Source organism: Stegostoma tigrinum, chromosome 3 (assembly GCF_030684315.1).
Source record: "Stegostoma tigrinum isolate sSteTig4 chromosome 3, sSteTig4.hap1, whole genome shotgun sequence".
NCBI classification, from domain to species: domain Eukaryota; kingdom Metazoa; phylum Chordata; class Chondrichthyes; order Orectolobiformes; family Stegostomatidae; genus Stegostoma; species Stegostoma tigrinum.
In genome coordinates this window covers 111,244,551-111,261,570 of record NC_081356.1, presented here as the reverse complement: position 1 = coordinate 111,261,570, position 17,020 = coordinate 111,244,551, and the positions used below count along the sequence as shown (strand labels likewise).

Below are 17,020 nucleotides of genomic sequence, written 5' to 3'. Positions count from 1 at the left end.
ATTATAGCTTCCTCTGTTTCTACATTTGTCTTCAGTAATCTTGTTCTGTTCACATACCTATAGAAACTTTTATAGTTGGTTTGTATGTTCCCTGCAAGCTTACTTAACTATTCCATTATCCCCCTCTTAATCTATCCATTTTGCTGAAACCTAAACTGCTCACAATTCTCAGTTCTGCAGCTTTCTTTGGCCAATTTGTACACTCTTCCTGGATCTAATACTTTCCCTCATTTCCATTGTTAGCCATGGTTGGGTCACCTTTCCCATTTAGTTTTTATGCAGTCTGGATTATTAGTCCAATGACATAGCCACTACATCAACACTTCCCTCTCTGTAAATTGCTGACAAGTAATGGGGAGCCAAGAGGTGATTTACTCACAGCAGAATTCCTAACTGCTGACTAGCTTTTGTAGCCATAGTATTTATATGGCTGCACCAGCTCATTTTCTGGTCAATGGTAATCCCAGGATGTTGGTAGTCAGGGATTCACTGATGGTAATGTCTTTGCATGTAAATTGCGATTAAGTTCAGTCTTCTCTTCCTGGAGTTGACCATTACTTGGCACTTGTGTGGGACTAAAGTATATTGTTCAGGTCACGTCATATTTGGACACACTATTTCAGTATCTAAAGAGTAGTGAATTGTGTTGAATATTGTGAATTATTAGTGAACATCTCCAATTCTGACCTTATGATAGAGTGAAGGTTATTGATAAAGCAGTTGAACATGGTTAAATCTAGGACACAACCCTGAGGAACTCCTGCAGTGATGTCCTGGAGCGGAACCAACTGACCTCCAATGACTACAACCGTCTTCCTATGTGTTCAATATAACTCCAACCAAAGGAGAATTTGCCACTGATTCCCATTAACTCCAGTTTTGCTAGAGCTCCTTGTTGCCAGATAGAGTCAGATGCTGATGTCACTCTCACCTCACTTCTCGATTTCAGTCCTTTAGTCCACATTTTGTCCAAAGATGTGCAGGTTACGTGGATTGGCCATGCTAAATTTCCCGTAGTGTCCAGGGTCTGCCGGCCAGGTGGGTTAGCAACGGGAAATGCAAGGTTACAGGGATAGGTCCGGGTGGGATGCTGTTCGGTGGATCGGTGTGGGCTCATTGGGCCCAATGGTCTGCTTCCACACTAAGGGGATTCTTTGATTCGACATCTGGACTAAGGCTGTCATGAGTACAATCTGAGGGTTAGTGATCAGTAATTCCTTCACAAACACTGCTTAATGGTACTTTTGAAAGATCCCTGCCATCACTTTATTGACAATTGAGTGTACAGATTTGACCTGTTGCTTTGTCCACAGAACATACCTGGGAAATTTTCCATATTATCAGGTAGACACCAGTGTGTAGCTGTATTGACATGTTCTGGAGCGTACATCTTCAGTACTATTGCCAGAATGTTTACAGGGTCTGTAGCCTTTGCAGTATCCAGTGACTAAAACCCTTCTTGATATCATATGGAAAGAACTGAATGAACTGAACTGTGATGCTGGGAACCCCAGGAATACATTGAGATGGATCGTGCATTCAACACTTTTGTCTGAAGGTGAATGCAAATGCATCGACCTTGTTTTTAGCATGAATGTACGTTGAGGATGGAGATATTCGTGAATTCTCCTCCTTCAGTGAGTTGTTTGGTTGTCCATCATCATTCATGACTGAACTACAGCAGCAGGACTATAGAACTTAGATCTGTGGGTTCAAAGTTTTTGAGAAGATTTGTAGCTCGGGTTGTGGATGAGGTTGTAGACTTGCTCGCTGAGCCAGTATGTTTGGTTGTAAATGTTTTGTCACCCTGCCAGGTAACATCATTAGTGTGCCTCCAGGAATTCCTGGAAACCTGGCATTCCACCTGGAACTCCATCAACAAATACACTGAACTGGACCCAATATACAAACCACTGAAAAACAGAACTGGATGTGATGCCAACCACCCCTGCAAACTGAGGCATACAGACAACAAGTGGGACAGAACACCAACGCTTCACTGAAGGCGCACTGACAATGTTACCAAGCAGGGTGATGAAACATTTGCAAGCACACTGGCTCGGCGAACAAGTCTACAACCTTAGATCTGTGGGATCAATTAACCCTATTGATCACTGGTATATATGATGGATGTGCTGGGCAATGAGGTTATAGATTGTGACCGAATGCGATTCAGCTGATGCTGATCATTCACAGCAACTTACGGATTCATACAATTGAATAATTAAATCTGTTCAAGTCTGTCCCATTTAGCACAGTGTTAGAGCCACACACCATGATGGGAGGTATTCCTTCTCATCAGTTTCCTCACCACTCAGAGAGCATCTGAGTCTGATGCTCTCTCATCAGACTCAGAGAGTCTGATGAAGGGTCTAGGCCTGAAACATCAGCTTTTGTGCTCCTGAGATGCTGCTTGGCCTGCTGTGTTCATCCAGCCTCACATTTTATTATCTTGGATTCTCCAGCATCTGCAGTTCCCATTATCACTGATACAATTTAGAACTTGACCAGCCTGGTCAGGAGTGCTGCTGCTGAGCCACTCTTGCTGATGGATCCTGAATCGAGAGTTCATCATGTGCCTTTGCCACCTACTTGCTTCCACTAAGCGATGTTCCACATGGTGGAATGCTGATTCAGCAGCCCAGGTTGGACAGTACATGATAATCAGCAGGAGCTTCCATTGCCTATGTTTGACCTGTGACTTCATGGAATGTTTAATTAATGTTGAGGACTCTCAAGGCATCTCCCTCCCAACTGTTCACTATTGTGCCACAATCTCTCTTGATTATGCCTTTGCTGGGTGGGACAGGACATACCCAGCGACAGTGGTGGTATTGTCTGGGCCACTGTAAGGTTTGATTCCATGAGTATGACTATGTCGGGCCTTTGCTTGAATACTCTGTGAGACTACTGAGGTCCCTCAATTTTGTCATAAACCCCAAGATAACAGCACAGTTAAAAGGTCTCTGTCATTTGCGTTTCTGGTTCCTAGGTCATTGCAAATGGTTTGTCTGGTTTCATTCTTTCTTTAGTCTTTGCACCAGGTTGAGTCAACTAAATGGCTTGCTGGCCCATTTCAGAGGGGAGTTATAAATCAATAACATTGTTGTGGGTTTGGAGTCACACATAGATCAGTCCAGGAAATGATGGCAGATTTCTATCCCTTCAGCAAATGACCATTTTGGTTTTTATGACAACTATCAATAACTACATAGTCACCATTGTGAGTGAACCTACAGTGGGTTGACTGCAGCAGATCAAGAAGGCAGCTCACCACTACCTTCTGAAGGGCAACTAGGGATGGGCAAAAAATGCTGGCCAGCCAGCGATGGCCACGTCCCACAAAATGAATAGATAAGGAATTAGCTTTTAATCCAGATATTATTAAATTCAATCATTACCATCTGCTAAAGTGGAATTCAAATCAATGTCTCCTGTACATTAATCTGAGGTTCTAGATTCCTAGACCAGTGACATTACCAACTGCCAGGTGTTGGGTGGGGGTGAGGGGGTATCTGTGGATGCGGGCAGAGACGGATGATAAAAGGGGGATTCAGTAGGATTGCAAAATGTCCTTTTAGCTATTACATACGCAGTTTCCAAGTCATGGCAGCTTTCAGGGTAAGTGTGGGGTGTGAGTTGATTACTTGCATGAGGCAACAACCTAGCATCATGCTCAATGGCCTTGGCAATACTAGGCAGCAGCGACTGGGTCTGTGGCATCGGTGCTGATGATTCAATGGACCATCTCCTCAAAATCTTTTAATGGCCCTCTGATATTCGCTCATGTTGAGACCAGATCATGTGTGACAATGACAGAATTGGGTGAGTTGCCTCCCATTGTTTAGGTTTGGCAAGGCATACAGAGTGTGTGATTGGCTGCAGTAATTGGTGTGGTGTCACATTGTCAGGGACATGAGCTCTGTGCTGACAAGTGATGCTGTATGAGGGGTGAGTGGTGTGATGGCCAAATGCCTTTATAACCAATCTGTCTATATGTGGCAGAAACTTCAAAGAATTATGTACCTGAACCATTAGGTCCCTCTGTTCTACAACACTCCCTAAGGCCCTGCCATTAATTGTATGAGCCCTACCCTTGTTTGTTGTACCAAAATAAAATACTTTGCATTTATCCAGATTGAACTCCATCTACCATTTTCAGCCCATTGACCCATTTGATCAAGGTCCGCAGCTGGCATTGCTCAATCTCATGAGAGGTTCCAGTAATGTGTTAATAGTTCAGGACTTCATCATCAGGCACAATGAGACAACAGCAGGCAGGTTGTTAGGGACTCTGAGTACCCTGACCCAGGACTACAGCAGTGAGGTTGGGAGCCTGCTGCCTCAGGCATGCTGTCATCTTATTGCCTTCGCAACCCTCTCAGATTCAGGTGGATTTATGCATGGGCCTGTGCACTTACAGGTGCTCAGCAGTACCAAGGAACAAGATGACAGAGGGATGAGAGACCTCGAGTTCACTCCAGGCTCCCTTCCTCACAGGTGAGGCAAGGGCCACTCACAGGTACTCCCCCTGAATTCTCCAAAGGTGGGCCAGTCTTCTCCCTCCACCCTGCCTACTCCCCTCAGACCACTAGTAGTTCAAACCAAGCATGGCGCCCTGCCTCTGGGCAGGTTATGGTTGGTGTCTGGGCCCTCCAGACACAAACAGCCCTGGGGTCACCCGACCAAAACTCCAAGGCTACTCGGCCTTCAGTAGCAGGGCAGATCGCCTCTACCCTGGGACTGCAGAACTGAGACTACCCTGTGACATAATGAGAGGGGAAGAGTGATGAAGACCCTCTAAATGTTCATAGGTGGCACGGGTGACAATTGGTTGTAAGGAGGTTTTAACAGTGAGCAGTTTTGATAAGCAAACTGGGTCGGTCCATGAGCTGGGTGCCTGTCCCAAAATGGTGCCTGGTGCCCTTGCAGCAGCACTGCATTGAATGCGCAGCATTAATGAGTTGAACCGTACTGGAAGTGGATCAGAGATTAGCCATGATGATGTGGTGAGGCTGGTACATCCATGAATGTGAGCTTTACTTTCTCTCATATGCTAAATCCTTCACTGACGGATCAGGGAATCTTAACTCTGAACTCCTAGCTCATGAGCCCTCAATCCAGAATAAAAACCCATATCAATCATGGCTGATTCCCGGAAGCAGTCATCGCCATGGATGTGTACCTGTGATGGCAGCCAATCCCACAGCTCTGGAAGCTTGGGTCTGTTTTGAAATTTAGAAATTAATTTGCTTTCCTGAACAGGGCATTGGTGACCTTGTGATATTGGTAACATTTGCGAGTGACAAACTGATCTTCCACACATCGCTCAACGCAGCCCTAAAAAAAAGCCAGTGGCAAAGATGTTCAATGCCAAAGGTATCTACGGTGTTGCCAGCATTGGATTTCTTCCCACCCACCCAGCCACAGCTCTACTTGGTGAAGCTGGAATGTGTGAGTTATGGTATCTCATGCCATCCACAGCCACTTCTAACCATTACCGCTTTGGCAGGTAGCTGCGCTGTCTACAAGTATACTGATCCCCCAGTTGTTGCCTCTTGTGTGTTGCTTGACCCTCTTCTTCCCTCAACTGCTCGCTGCTCTGCCCGACCCGACGCTGCCTTTTGCAGGTTTCTACAGTGTAACTAGTGGTTGTGCTGCATTGACGTGACCCATCTCGTACATGATGAGGGGGTTACAGGGAAAGGAAAAGAGCTTGTCACGCTCTACATTCGAATCCTATAAAAAGTGATAATATCGTATTTCAACCAATATCAAAAACTGGTGTTTGTTTGAAAGGTGATTAAGAAGGCAAATGGCAAATTGGCCTTCAGGTAGGCATGTTTGGTAAACAGGAGTAAACAGGTCTTGCTACAATTGTAGAGAGATTTGATAGGACCACATCTGGAATACTGTATCCCCATGTTTTAAGGAAGGATATTATGTTGGAGGTGGCGCAGTAAAAGTTCATTAGACAAGTGCCTGGGGTGAGAGGCTTCTCCTATGATGAGACAATGCATAAATGAACCCTTTATTCTCTGGGAGTTTGAAAGAAACATAGAAGAATTTGTAGCCATAGAGTAGATAGTGAGATTGCTTCCATTGGACTGAAAATCTAAAATGCAGAGGCATAGCAGACAGGTCAAGCAAGTTTAAGAGGTCAGGTGATACTTCAAATTGTCCTGTTTTGGATATTGCTGGTGCTATCCACCTGATGTAGCTGCTGGAAGATGCTATCGTGGTTGGATCTCATTATTATAAATTGGGGAAAGGGCTGATGTCGATTCAATGCTAATGGGCAGACTGTCAAGAGGGGATAGCAGGAGAATCAGCAACTCTCTAGTGCAATCTGGAGACAGCCTGAGATCTGGGGGAATAGATGATAACTGAGCATACCTTGGATGGATCATCAGCAAATGGGGGTGTTTTGTGGAATCAGGATGAGGCTACCTTTGCCTCGTGATGTGTCGCAGTTCACACAGGGAGGTCACGTTACTGTACATCCATAGTGACCTTTGGAGCAATGGCTAGCAATGGCAGAAACCCCAAAGTCCTTCAATCACATGGTTAACAGGGAATCTCCGCTGTTTTTACTGCCTGCCGCTGTTTGGACACATTGTGAACCTAACATCCTTGGCCACCAAGTCCTGGTGTGGGATTCAAACCAGAACAGTACTGGTTTCACAGTATCATGGAGGTCTACAGGCAAAAGGCCCTTTGACCCAGTGATCCTGTACCAGTAAAAAAATTGTCATCCATTTTCCAGGATTTGACGACAGGAATATATGCCTTCTAGTCAAAAGTGTGTATCTAAGTATTTCTAAAATGTTATGATGCTTTCCTCCTCTACCAACCTTATAGGCATATAGTACAAGATTCCCGAAACCCTCTGGGTAAAAAAAATTCCTCACATCCCCTCTAAACCTCCTCTTCCTTACCTTATATCTATGCCCAGTGGTCATTGATGCCTCCACCGGGGTGAAAAGCTCCTTCCTGTCTAGCCCTCACAATCTTATACAACTCATGCTCGCGTCAGTCTCATCTGCCCTAAGGAAAACAAGCCCTGTGCAACCTCTCTTCATAACTAAAACTCTCCAGTCCAGGGGCAACATCCTGGTAAATCTTCTCTGCACTGTCTCCAATACAATCAAATCCCTCAGGTTTTGTGGATCAGAGCTGCGCACAATAGTCCATCTGTGACCTTACCAACTTTTTGCACAGCTCCAGCTAACAAAGGTAAATCTCCTGTATGCCTTCTTAACCAATTCATCTACACAGACAGTTGCCTGAGGGTGGAATTGAACCCAGGTCCCATGTGCTGTGAGGCAGCAGTGCTATCCACTGAGCCACCATGCTGCCCCATTGCCTCCCAAAGCTCTTGTATGTTCATTTCCACCAGATGGAGCACACTGTCCTCACAGGGATGAGCAAAATTATCTTGGGATTCAGCTACATTGTATTATATTTATGATATATTATTTTTATATCCATCATATTTATGAGTAAATATTTGGGCAAATGTGTGGTGACCTATTGCAAAAGCCCTCTGTAAAAATGTATTGGACTCAAATACAGTTGGAAGTTGTTGGTTGAGAGTTACATCTCTGTACAGCCCTGTTCTTGCTGCATAAAGAGATGAAGGTGAGCTGAAAGGTTTTGGTGCTGGATTCACACTGGAAGTCAGGTACATCCCCTTCATTAGCCATATACTTCCATTCTTTCCCAGTGCTGCTCACCATTTTTCAGCTTTTCCAGCACTAACCAATCCCCAACCTATTGAATCCCTCTATGTGATAATGGTGAGCGCTCCTCAATCTCTATACTTTGTTATTTTCTTCCGTCCCAAATGTTTTTGAATGACAGGAGAGTTCATTTTGCATAAAACAGACACAATCTCATCTAAGAGTGATCAAATAGAGTCAGACAGCAGGTAAAGTGACTCTTCAGTCCATGCTGAACACAATCTCAAACTAAACTAGTCCCACCTGCCTGCACCTGGCACATATCCCTCTAAACCTTTCCTATTTATGTACTTTTTCAAATGTTTTTTAAATGTATGTTGTAATTGTATCCACATCCACTACTTCCTCAGGAAGTTCATCCAACACGTGAAACACCCTCAGTGTAATAATTTTGCACGCCATGTCTTTTTTATATCTCTCTCCTCTCACCTCAAAAATGTGATCCCTAGCCTTGAAATTCCCCAAAAGACAACTCATTAACTCCATCTATACCTCTGTGAAAGAAGTCCTAGCCTATCCAACCTTTCTTTATAACTCAAACCTTCCACACCTGGCAACATCCTGGTCAATCTCTTCTGAACCCAGTCCAGCTTAATAATATCCTCCCTTAAACTGGCCGATCAGGACTAGACACAGTATTGCAGAAGAAGCTCACCAATGTCCTGTACAACCTTAAAATGATTTCCCAACTCCTATACTCAAAGGACTGAACAATGAAGGTGTGCCAAACAAGTTTTCAACATCTCTGTCTATATGTGACACAAACTCCCAAGAATTATGTACCCAAACCCCTTGGTCCCTCTGTTTTACAGCATGACCCAAGGCCCTACCATTAATTGTCTAAGCCCTACCCTTGTTTGTTGTACCAAAATGCTATACCTCGCATTTATCCAGATTGAAATCCATCTGTCATTTTTCAGCCCATTGATGCATTTGATCAAGATCCCTTTACAATCTTAGAACAGCTTCTTCACTGTTTACTATGTCACTTATTTTGGTGCCATCCACAAACGTACTATGTATACCTAAGAGTCTGTACCTAGGTACCATTGTACATAAGATGGCACCTTAAGCGGTGACTTGTAAACTTTTCACGGTAATCATGTGAGTAGATGTGACAATGAACCTACTTCAATTCCAAAATTTATGTTCAAATTCAAACAAAACCATTCATTCTGCCATAATTGCACTTAATATGACACTTGAGAAAACACTGACAAACAGTAATAAATTTTTTTTTACATCAGGAAAATTCCTCACCCATGCAAAACTAAATGATCTGGAGATAATAATCTAAACAAATGATCTAACAGGGAGGAGCAGTGGCTGGTCAGATCGCAGAGATTTCCAAACTCTATTTTTTTGCCCCTTGGCTTGATGGTTGCAATCACTGAGGTTCACTAGCTTGGTTAATGTATTGTCAGAGTACATCCAATCTAACATCTCTTCTTTCACGATGAGTGAGGGAGGGAAATGAGGAAGGGGTGAATTTCCTCCCCCAATAAGCCCCATCTCTTGGCACCACTCTGTTGAAGTGTACACAGAGCTGTTTTGCCTGATCAGTCATTTTTCCTCCTTCCCCTCCCAACTGACAGGCAAAGAAGGAGAACAAGAGCGAGACAGAGAGCGAGAGAGAGTTTGAAGAGGGTGAGAGTGAGAGTGCGAGTGAGAGAGAGAAAGACAGCCCCAGGCTCATACCTAAAGTAGAAGTACTGAGCCCTGCCAGAACTTTGCACTTCCCCTTACCAACATACACAAAACTGAACACCATTCAGGACCACCAAAGACCAGCCTTTCAATCAGTTACTTGAGCAGATTCTGCCATAGGCCTGACCATAATGGAATGTCCCAGCTCAGGAAAATTGTTCCTAAGAGTCACTGAGAATGCACACTCTGTGTGACTTTAAACATCATTCGCTTGCACTGTCGTCATTAAATGTCATCAAGGAGTGGTGACATCACAGAACTGGCCTTAAATGCAGACAGCGAAAAACAAACCCAAACCTTCCTTTTCTACATACATCCCACAGACACTTTAACAGCATTGTACTGTCTGAATGTAGTTCAACTGGACATATTTCAAGGATCAACCTTTCAATCAGTTACTTGAGCAGATTCTGCAATAGTTACAACTGTAACCAAATGTCCCAGTTCAGGAAATTCATTCCCAAGAGTTACTGGAAATGCAGATCTGAATGACTTTAATATGATCAAGACTTTTAAGCAGTTCTGGATCTTCAGTCGCCAGCAATCCCAGTACATTTTGGTGTCTGTATGCCCGTTCGATAGACTTGTTGTTTCATATAGCTCTGAATTAAACAGCCATTCTGTTGACTGTTATGTTCTGTTTCACATTTGTTTGGCCGGCTGGCAGTATTACTGTTCGCAATGGTTGGCATTATCTGTCGGAAGTTTTCCATAGTTGTGTAGTCGGTTACCTGTACAAGTGCTAGTTGGTCAGTGAGATTGTTGTTAGATTCCTGATCTGTTATATCATTTTGTTCATTGTCTTGCAGCTCAAAATCTGTGGGTGTGCTAGTGACCTCTTCAATAATGTGAAGACTTTCAAGCTCCTCTTCTGTTTCCATTAGAGGTGAGTTTGTTTTGAGAGTTGATAATTCATTATCCATGTCTGGCTGTTAATTCGAAAGAAGAAAGGTACAATGCTTATTCATAGTGGCAATAAAATTCCAAGCCATGTTTTTATTGAGAACTGGAGAAGCAGACAAGGTGGTATCAATATTGAAGCTGAGTAGATGGAAGGGTGAGAAAGCAATGTGGCCTCAGAGTTGATGGAGAAGAGAGAAAGGATAAGTACTGATTATTTAAAAGTAAGATCTCTGTGCCTATTATATGGTTTGTATGTGTATTTCTTTTCAGTTGACAACATTAATTTATTTTCAAAGCATAAACTCAAGGTTTAAACATCAACACCAAAAGTGAAAGAGTTGAATTAATTCCAGTTAGTTAAGGGTTAAATTTTCGGTCATATTATAAAAGCAAATGGGAACCACAGATGTGCAAAGGAGTACAGGAGTCATGCTATCAGAAAAATAGCACTGGCCTGAAATGAAATACAGGCAATATCTGTGGAAAATCTTTGGGGAAACAATACATAATGTAATATGTATGTTGACAAGTTTTGTACAAAGCTTGGAAGTATTTGTAACCTATCAAAGTCAGTTTTACACTTCATGATGGTAGGTCAATCTCCCCCTGTGTATGTATGAAATAAACAATTATTAACCTGATTTCCTGACTGCTGTTATAAAGTTGTGCTCTGATGAAGGGTCTAGGCCCAAAACGTCAGCTTTTGTGCTCCTGAGATGCTGCTTGGCCTGCTGTGTTCATCCAGCCTCACATTTTATTATCTCTGCTTATAAGTAGTTTTGTTAATCGTTTACTTAAGATGCAGAAGTTCCAGTCTTGCTATTCTGCTGCTAGGATTAGAGTGGATGGTAATCCCTAGCCATGGATGGTAAGTCATTGTGACGGGGTCCTGATTTGCATTTTCAAGGTGCCTAATGCCTGTTTCAAGTACACATTTTGGACATGTGGAAGTGAGTAGCTCCGATCTGAGCAGGGAACACACTTTCAAGGGAGATGAGGCCTGAGATAACGCATGAACAAAAAATGTTGGTCTCACCTGTACTGATTTTTTTAAAATCCAAAGTGCAAGGCATGACAAAGGCAAATGTTTCCCCACTGAGCCAAAACACTGCAGCAGAACAATTCAATGGGCTCTAAATTTTATTACCTACAGGAGTACAGGAGGAGGGATGTCTTTCTACAAAGATACAGGGCATTGGTGAGTCCACACCTGGAATATTGTGTGCAGTTTTGGCATCATTATCTGAGGAAGGATGTTCTTGTTATAGAGAGAATGCTATGAAGGTTTATCAGACTGATTTCTGGGATGGCGGGACTGACGCATGAGGAGAGATTCAATTGGTTGGAATTATATTCACTAGAATTTAGAGGAATGAGGGGGGATCTCATGGAAACCTATAAAATCCTTGCAGGACTAGACAGGGTAGATGTGTGATGGATGTAGCTGATAGCGAGGAAGACCAGAACCAGGGGTCTCAGTTGAAGATTTTGGGGTAGACCATTTTGGACTGAAATGAGGGGAAATTTCTTCATCCAGGGAGAGGTCAGCCTGTGGAATTTGCTACTACAGAAAGCGGTCAAGGCCAAAATTTGTATAATTGCAAGAAGGGGTTGTATATAGCACTTGGGTCTAAAGGATGTGGGGGAAAATTAGGAACAGGCTGCAGAGTTTGATAATCAACCATGATTATAATGAATGGTGGAGGAGGCTTGATGGGCTGATTGGCTTTTTTTTCTATTCCTATGCCACTTCAGACTTAGGCTCACATAAACCTCCTGTCTAAATATGAAGACACAAGGTCCTTCACAAATTTAACTGATCTTTAAATTAGGAATGATTAAAACTGTAGCAAATGTGATTGATCAGAAATATGGTATGAGTGTAGATATTGATGCTAAAAATGCATTCCAGAATCTTGGAGTGGTGATGTTCATGAATCAGAGAAATATGGAAAGCTCTTCCATCATAGCTGGAGATCAGAACAGCATTAATGTTTTCTGAAAACACTATTTTTGGAGGCACCAAAATGAAATTTTTAACATTTAATTATCATTTTTTTCATGCTTATGTACATTTTTCTATTGATGTATTCATCTATGTTTCGAATAAGGCTATAAAAGTAGGGAAATAATAAAAAAAATCAGAAAATGTTCTGAGATGCTGAGCAGGCCAGGCATCTTCTCTCGACTGATAATAAAATGTGAGGCTGGATGAACACAGCAGGCCAAGCAGCATCTCAGGAGCACAAATTCATCCAGCCTCACATTTTATTATCTTGGAATTCTCCAGCATCTGCAGTTCCCATTATCTCTTCTCTCGACTGAAGTAGCTAATGGGATAAATCTTGTCAAAGTGAGAGCCAGTGAGGGCTCAGAGTTGCTTCAGGAAGCCAGCAACATTATGTGTCAATCAGGAGCTTGACAAGCTCTTCCCCCGGGGTTAGAAGTCCCACTGGCCAAGATTTGCCAACAAGTTGAAGTTCTATTGAAAAGCAGGTGGCTATGGTCTGTTTAATACAAATCTGAGGCCTAGAATGAGCACAGAATCCCAAACCAGAAGTGAGTGGCAGCAGGATGGGGGCTGCAACAGCAAGGATGAGCAGTGGGGGGTACGCAAAGTGGGAGATGGTGGGATGGGATCTGCCTCTTAGCAGTTTTCTTGCCCTCCTCAATACCAGGCCCCCTCTTCTTCCCAACGTTGGCTGCCACATTGAGGCTGTTTGCATGAGGGGTCCCTCTCCGAGCCTACAAGCATGCAAGTCGCCATTTCCTTGCTATGCTCCTTGATTGGTGTCATTTTTCGCGTGTAACAGTACTTCTCCTTGACACTTTAAAAAACACCTAACCATCTGCTTCCATCCATTGACTGACAGACACTATCAAATAGAAGACCCTTTTACCTTTCAATCTTACAATACTGTATTGTTTGGGCAACTGTGACAGTTATGAATGTGTGGTTGATTTTGAGCTGTAATATGCCTCAGCATTGTAGGTGTTCCATTTATCTGAGACTGACGGGCAGTTTTAAAAAGCTATAACAGCAGGTAGTATCAGAGATAATGGGAACTGCTGATGCTGGAGAATTCCAAGATAATAAAATGTGAGGCTGGATGAACACAGCAGGCCAAGCAGCATCTCAGGAGCACAAAAGCTGACGTTTCGGGCCTAGACCCTTCATCAGAGAGGGGGATGGGGAGAGGGAACTGGAATAAATAGGGAGAGAGGGGGAGGCGGACCGAAGATGGAGAGTAAAGAAGATAGGTGGAGAGAGTGTAGGTGGGGAGGTAGGGAGGGGATAGGTCAGTCCAGGGAAGACGGACAGGTCAAGGAGGTGGGATGAGGTTAGTAGGTAGCTGGGGGTGCGGCTTGGGGTGGGAGGAAGGGATGGGTGAGAGGAAGAACCGGTTAGGGAGGCAGAGACAGGTTGGACTGGTTTTGGGATGCAGTGGGTGGGGGGGAAGAGCTGGGCTGGTTGTGTGGCGCAGTGGGGGGAGGGGACGAACTGGGCTGGTTTAGGGATGCAGTAGGGGAAGGGGAGATTTTGAAACTGGTGAAGTCCACATTGATACCATATGGCTGCAGGGTTCCCAGGCGGAATATGAGTTGCTGTTCCTGCAACCTTCGGGTGGCATCATTGTGGCACTGCAGGAGGCCCATGATGGACATGTCATCTAGAGAATGGGAGGGGGAGTGGAAATGGTTTGCGTCTGGGAGGTGCAGTTGTTTGTTGCGAACTGAGCGGAGGTGTTCTGCAAAGCGGTCCCCAAGCCTCCGTTTGGTTTCCCCAATGTAGAGGAAGTCGCACCAGGTACAGTGGATGCAGTATACCACATTGGCAGATGTGCAGGTGAACCTCTGCTTAATGTGGAATGTCATCTTGGGGCCTGGGATGGGGGTGAGGGAGGAGGTGTGGGGACAAGTGTAGCATTTCCTGCGGTTGCAGGGGAAGGTGCCGGGTGTGGTGGGGTTGGAGGGCAGTGTGGAGCGAACAAGGGAGTCACGGAGAGAGTGGTCTCTCTGGAAAGCTGACAGGGGAGGGGATGGAAAAATGTCTTGGGTGGTGCGGTCGGATTGTAAATGGCGGAAGTGTCGGAGGATAATGCGTTGTATCCAGGGGTTGTAGGTTACGTGGAACCGTCCCTCTTCCGCACCTACACAGGCCCCAAACCCCACCTCTTCCTCTGGTACATTGATGACTGTATCGGCGCCGCCCTTTGCTCCCCAGAGGAGCTCGAACAGTTCATCCACTTCACCAACACCTTCCACCCCAAACTTCAGTTCACCTGGGCCATCTCCAGCACATCCCTCACCTTCCTGGACCTCTCAGTCTCCATCTCAGGCAACCAGCTTGTAACTGATGTCCATTTCAAGCCCACCGACTCCCACAGCTACCTAGAATACACCTCCTCCCACCCACCCTCCTGCAAAAATTCCATCCCCTATTCCCAATTCCTCCGCCTCCGCCGCATCTGCTCCCACGATAAGACATTCCACTCCCGCACATCCCAGATGTCCAAGTTCTTCAAGGACCGCAACTTTCCCCCCACAGTGATCGAGAACGCCCTTGACCGCATCTCCCGTATTTCCCGCAACACATCCCTCACACCCCGCCCCCGCCACAACCGCCCCAAGAGGATCCCCCTCGTTCTCACACACCACCCTACCAACCTCCGGATACAACGCATTATCCTCCGACACTTTTGCCATTTACAATCCGACCCCACCAACCAAGACATTTTTCCATCCCCTCCCCTGTCAGCTTTCCGGAGAGACCACTCTCTCCGTGGCTCCCTTGTTCGCTCCACACTGCCCTCCAACCCCACCACACCCGGCACCTTCCCCTGCAACCGCAGGAAATGCTACACTTGTCCCCACACCTCCTCCCTCACCCCCATCCCAGGCCCCAAGATGACATTCCACATTAAGCAGAGGTTCACCTGCACATCTGCCAATGTGGTATACTGCATCCGCTGTACCCGGTGCGGCTTCCTCTACATTGGGGAAACCAAGCGGAGGCTTGGGGACCGCTTTGCAGAACACCTCCGCTCAGTTCACAACAAACAACTGCACCTCCCAGTCGCAAACCATTTCCACTCCCCCTCCCATTCTCTAGATGACATGTCCATCATGGGCCTCCTGCAGTGCCACAATGATGCCACCCGAAGGTTGCAGGAACAGCAACTCATATTCCGCCTGGGAACCCTGCAGCCATATGGTATCAATGTGGACTTCACCAGTTTCAAAATCTCCCCTTCCCCTACTGCATCCCTAAACCAGCCCAGTTCGTCCCCTCCCCCCACTGCACCACACAACCAGCCCAGCTCTTCCCCCCCACCCACTGCATCCCAAAACCAGTCCAACCTGTCTCTGCCTCCCTAACCGGTTCTTCCTCTCACCCATCCCTTCCTCCCACCCCAAGCCGCACCCCCAGCTACCTACTAACCTCATCCCACCTCCTTGACCTGTCCGTCTTCCCTGGACTGACCTATCCCCTCCCTACCTCCCCACCTACACTCTCTCCACCTATCTTCTTTACTCTCCATCTTCGGTCCGCCTCCCCCTCCCTCCCTATTTATTCCAGTTCCCTCTCCCCATCCCCCTCTCTGATGAAGGGTCTAGGCCCGAAACGTCAGCTTTTGTGCTCCTGAGATGCTGCTTGGCCTGCTGTGTTCATCCAGCCTCACATTTTATTAACTGCAGGTCGTGCCTTTTATGTGATTTCTGGTCCTTGGCATAAAGCTTACAAGTATCACCAGCCTTTCAAGTATATTTCACATGGGAAGAATCCTTTTTCGCACAGTACCAATGATAAGAGTGCCTGATGAAGGCATTTATTAGGTGGTGTGTGGTACACCTTTCCCCAAAGGAATCGGAAATATTTCCATTGAAATTGAATAGAATCAGAGGACTTTACATAACAAAAACTAGGTGAGTGGTGATAGCAGATTCATGGGTGTGGGTATATAAAATGGTACATACCAGCAAGGAATTTCTTCCTATAATCCGAATTGCATGACTGTTTCCAGGGTTCGGAATACTTGGCCAGAACATTCCCTTTATTCTAAAATTAGAATTATTTGCAAAGTTAAATTTATTTTTACAAAGGCTGCAAATCAACAGATTTTTTAAAAAAAAATCTTTCTCAAGGGATGTGGGCATCACTGGCTGGACCATTATCATCCCTAATTACTCTTGAGAAAGTGGCACTGAGTTGCTTTCTGGGCTCACTTTGCTCCATATGATGTAGGCAGACCCACAGTCCTCCTCAGTAAGAAGTTCCAGGATTTTGACACAGCGACAGTAAAGGAACAGCAATATAGTTTTTAAGTCAGTATGGTGTGTGGCTTCTAGGGCCATTTGTAGATGGTGGCTGATTGTCTTCTTCTGGGTGGTGGAGCTTGTGAACTTGCAAGGTGCTGTTCAAGGGGCCGTGGTGAATTGCTGTGTGCATCTCATAAATGATTAACACTGCTGTCACCATTCATTGGTGGTGCTGGGAATAAATGTTTAGGGTGTTGGATCAGGCACCAATCATGTGGGTTGCAAGCATGTTATTTGTATAGTATGCCACCATCTAGATGAATCTTGTGAGGATATTTTACTTCTATTTTTCACCATTGGCTAGTCATGGATAAAGCTGTACTAGTTTCAGTTGCAATCTACCCTTT

At 45.0% G+C, this 17,020-nt stretch overlaps 1 protein-coding gene across 1 annotated transcript in view; it reads right to left on the bottom strand.

Annotated features, from left to right (window-relative positions):
- Positions 1 to 9,535: 9,535 nt before the first annotated feature.
- LOC125451259 (interleukin-31 receptor subunit alpha-like) overlaps positions 9,536 to 17,020 on the bottom strand; it is a 95,595-nt gene continuing 88,110 nt past the window's right edge. The window contains exons 14-15 of the mRNA XM_048528197.2: positions 16,332 to 16,413; positions 9,536 to 10,378 (exon numbers count right to left, since the gene is read on the bottom strand). Coding sequence (XP_048384154.2) covers positions 9,980 to 10,378; positions 16,332 to 16,413 — 481 coding nt within the window. The 3' untranslated portion in view covers positions 9,536 to 9,979. The remainder of the gene's footprint in view (positions 10,379 to 16,331; positions 16,414 to 17,020) is intronic.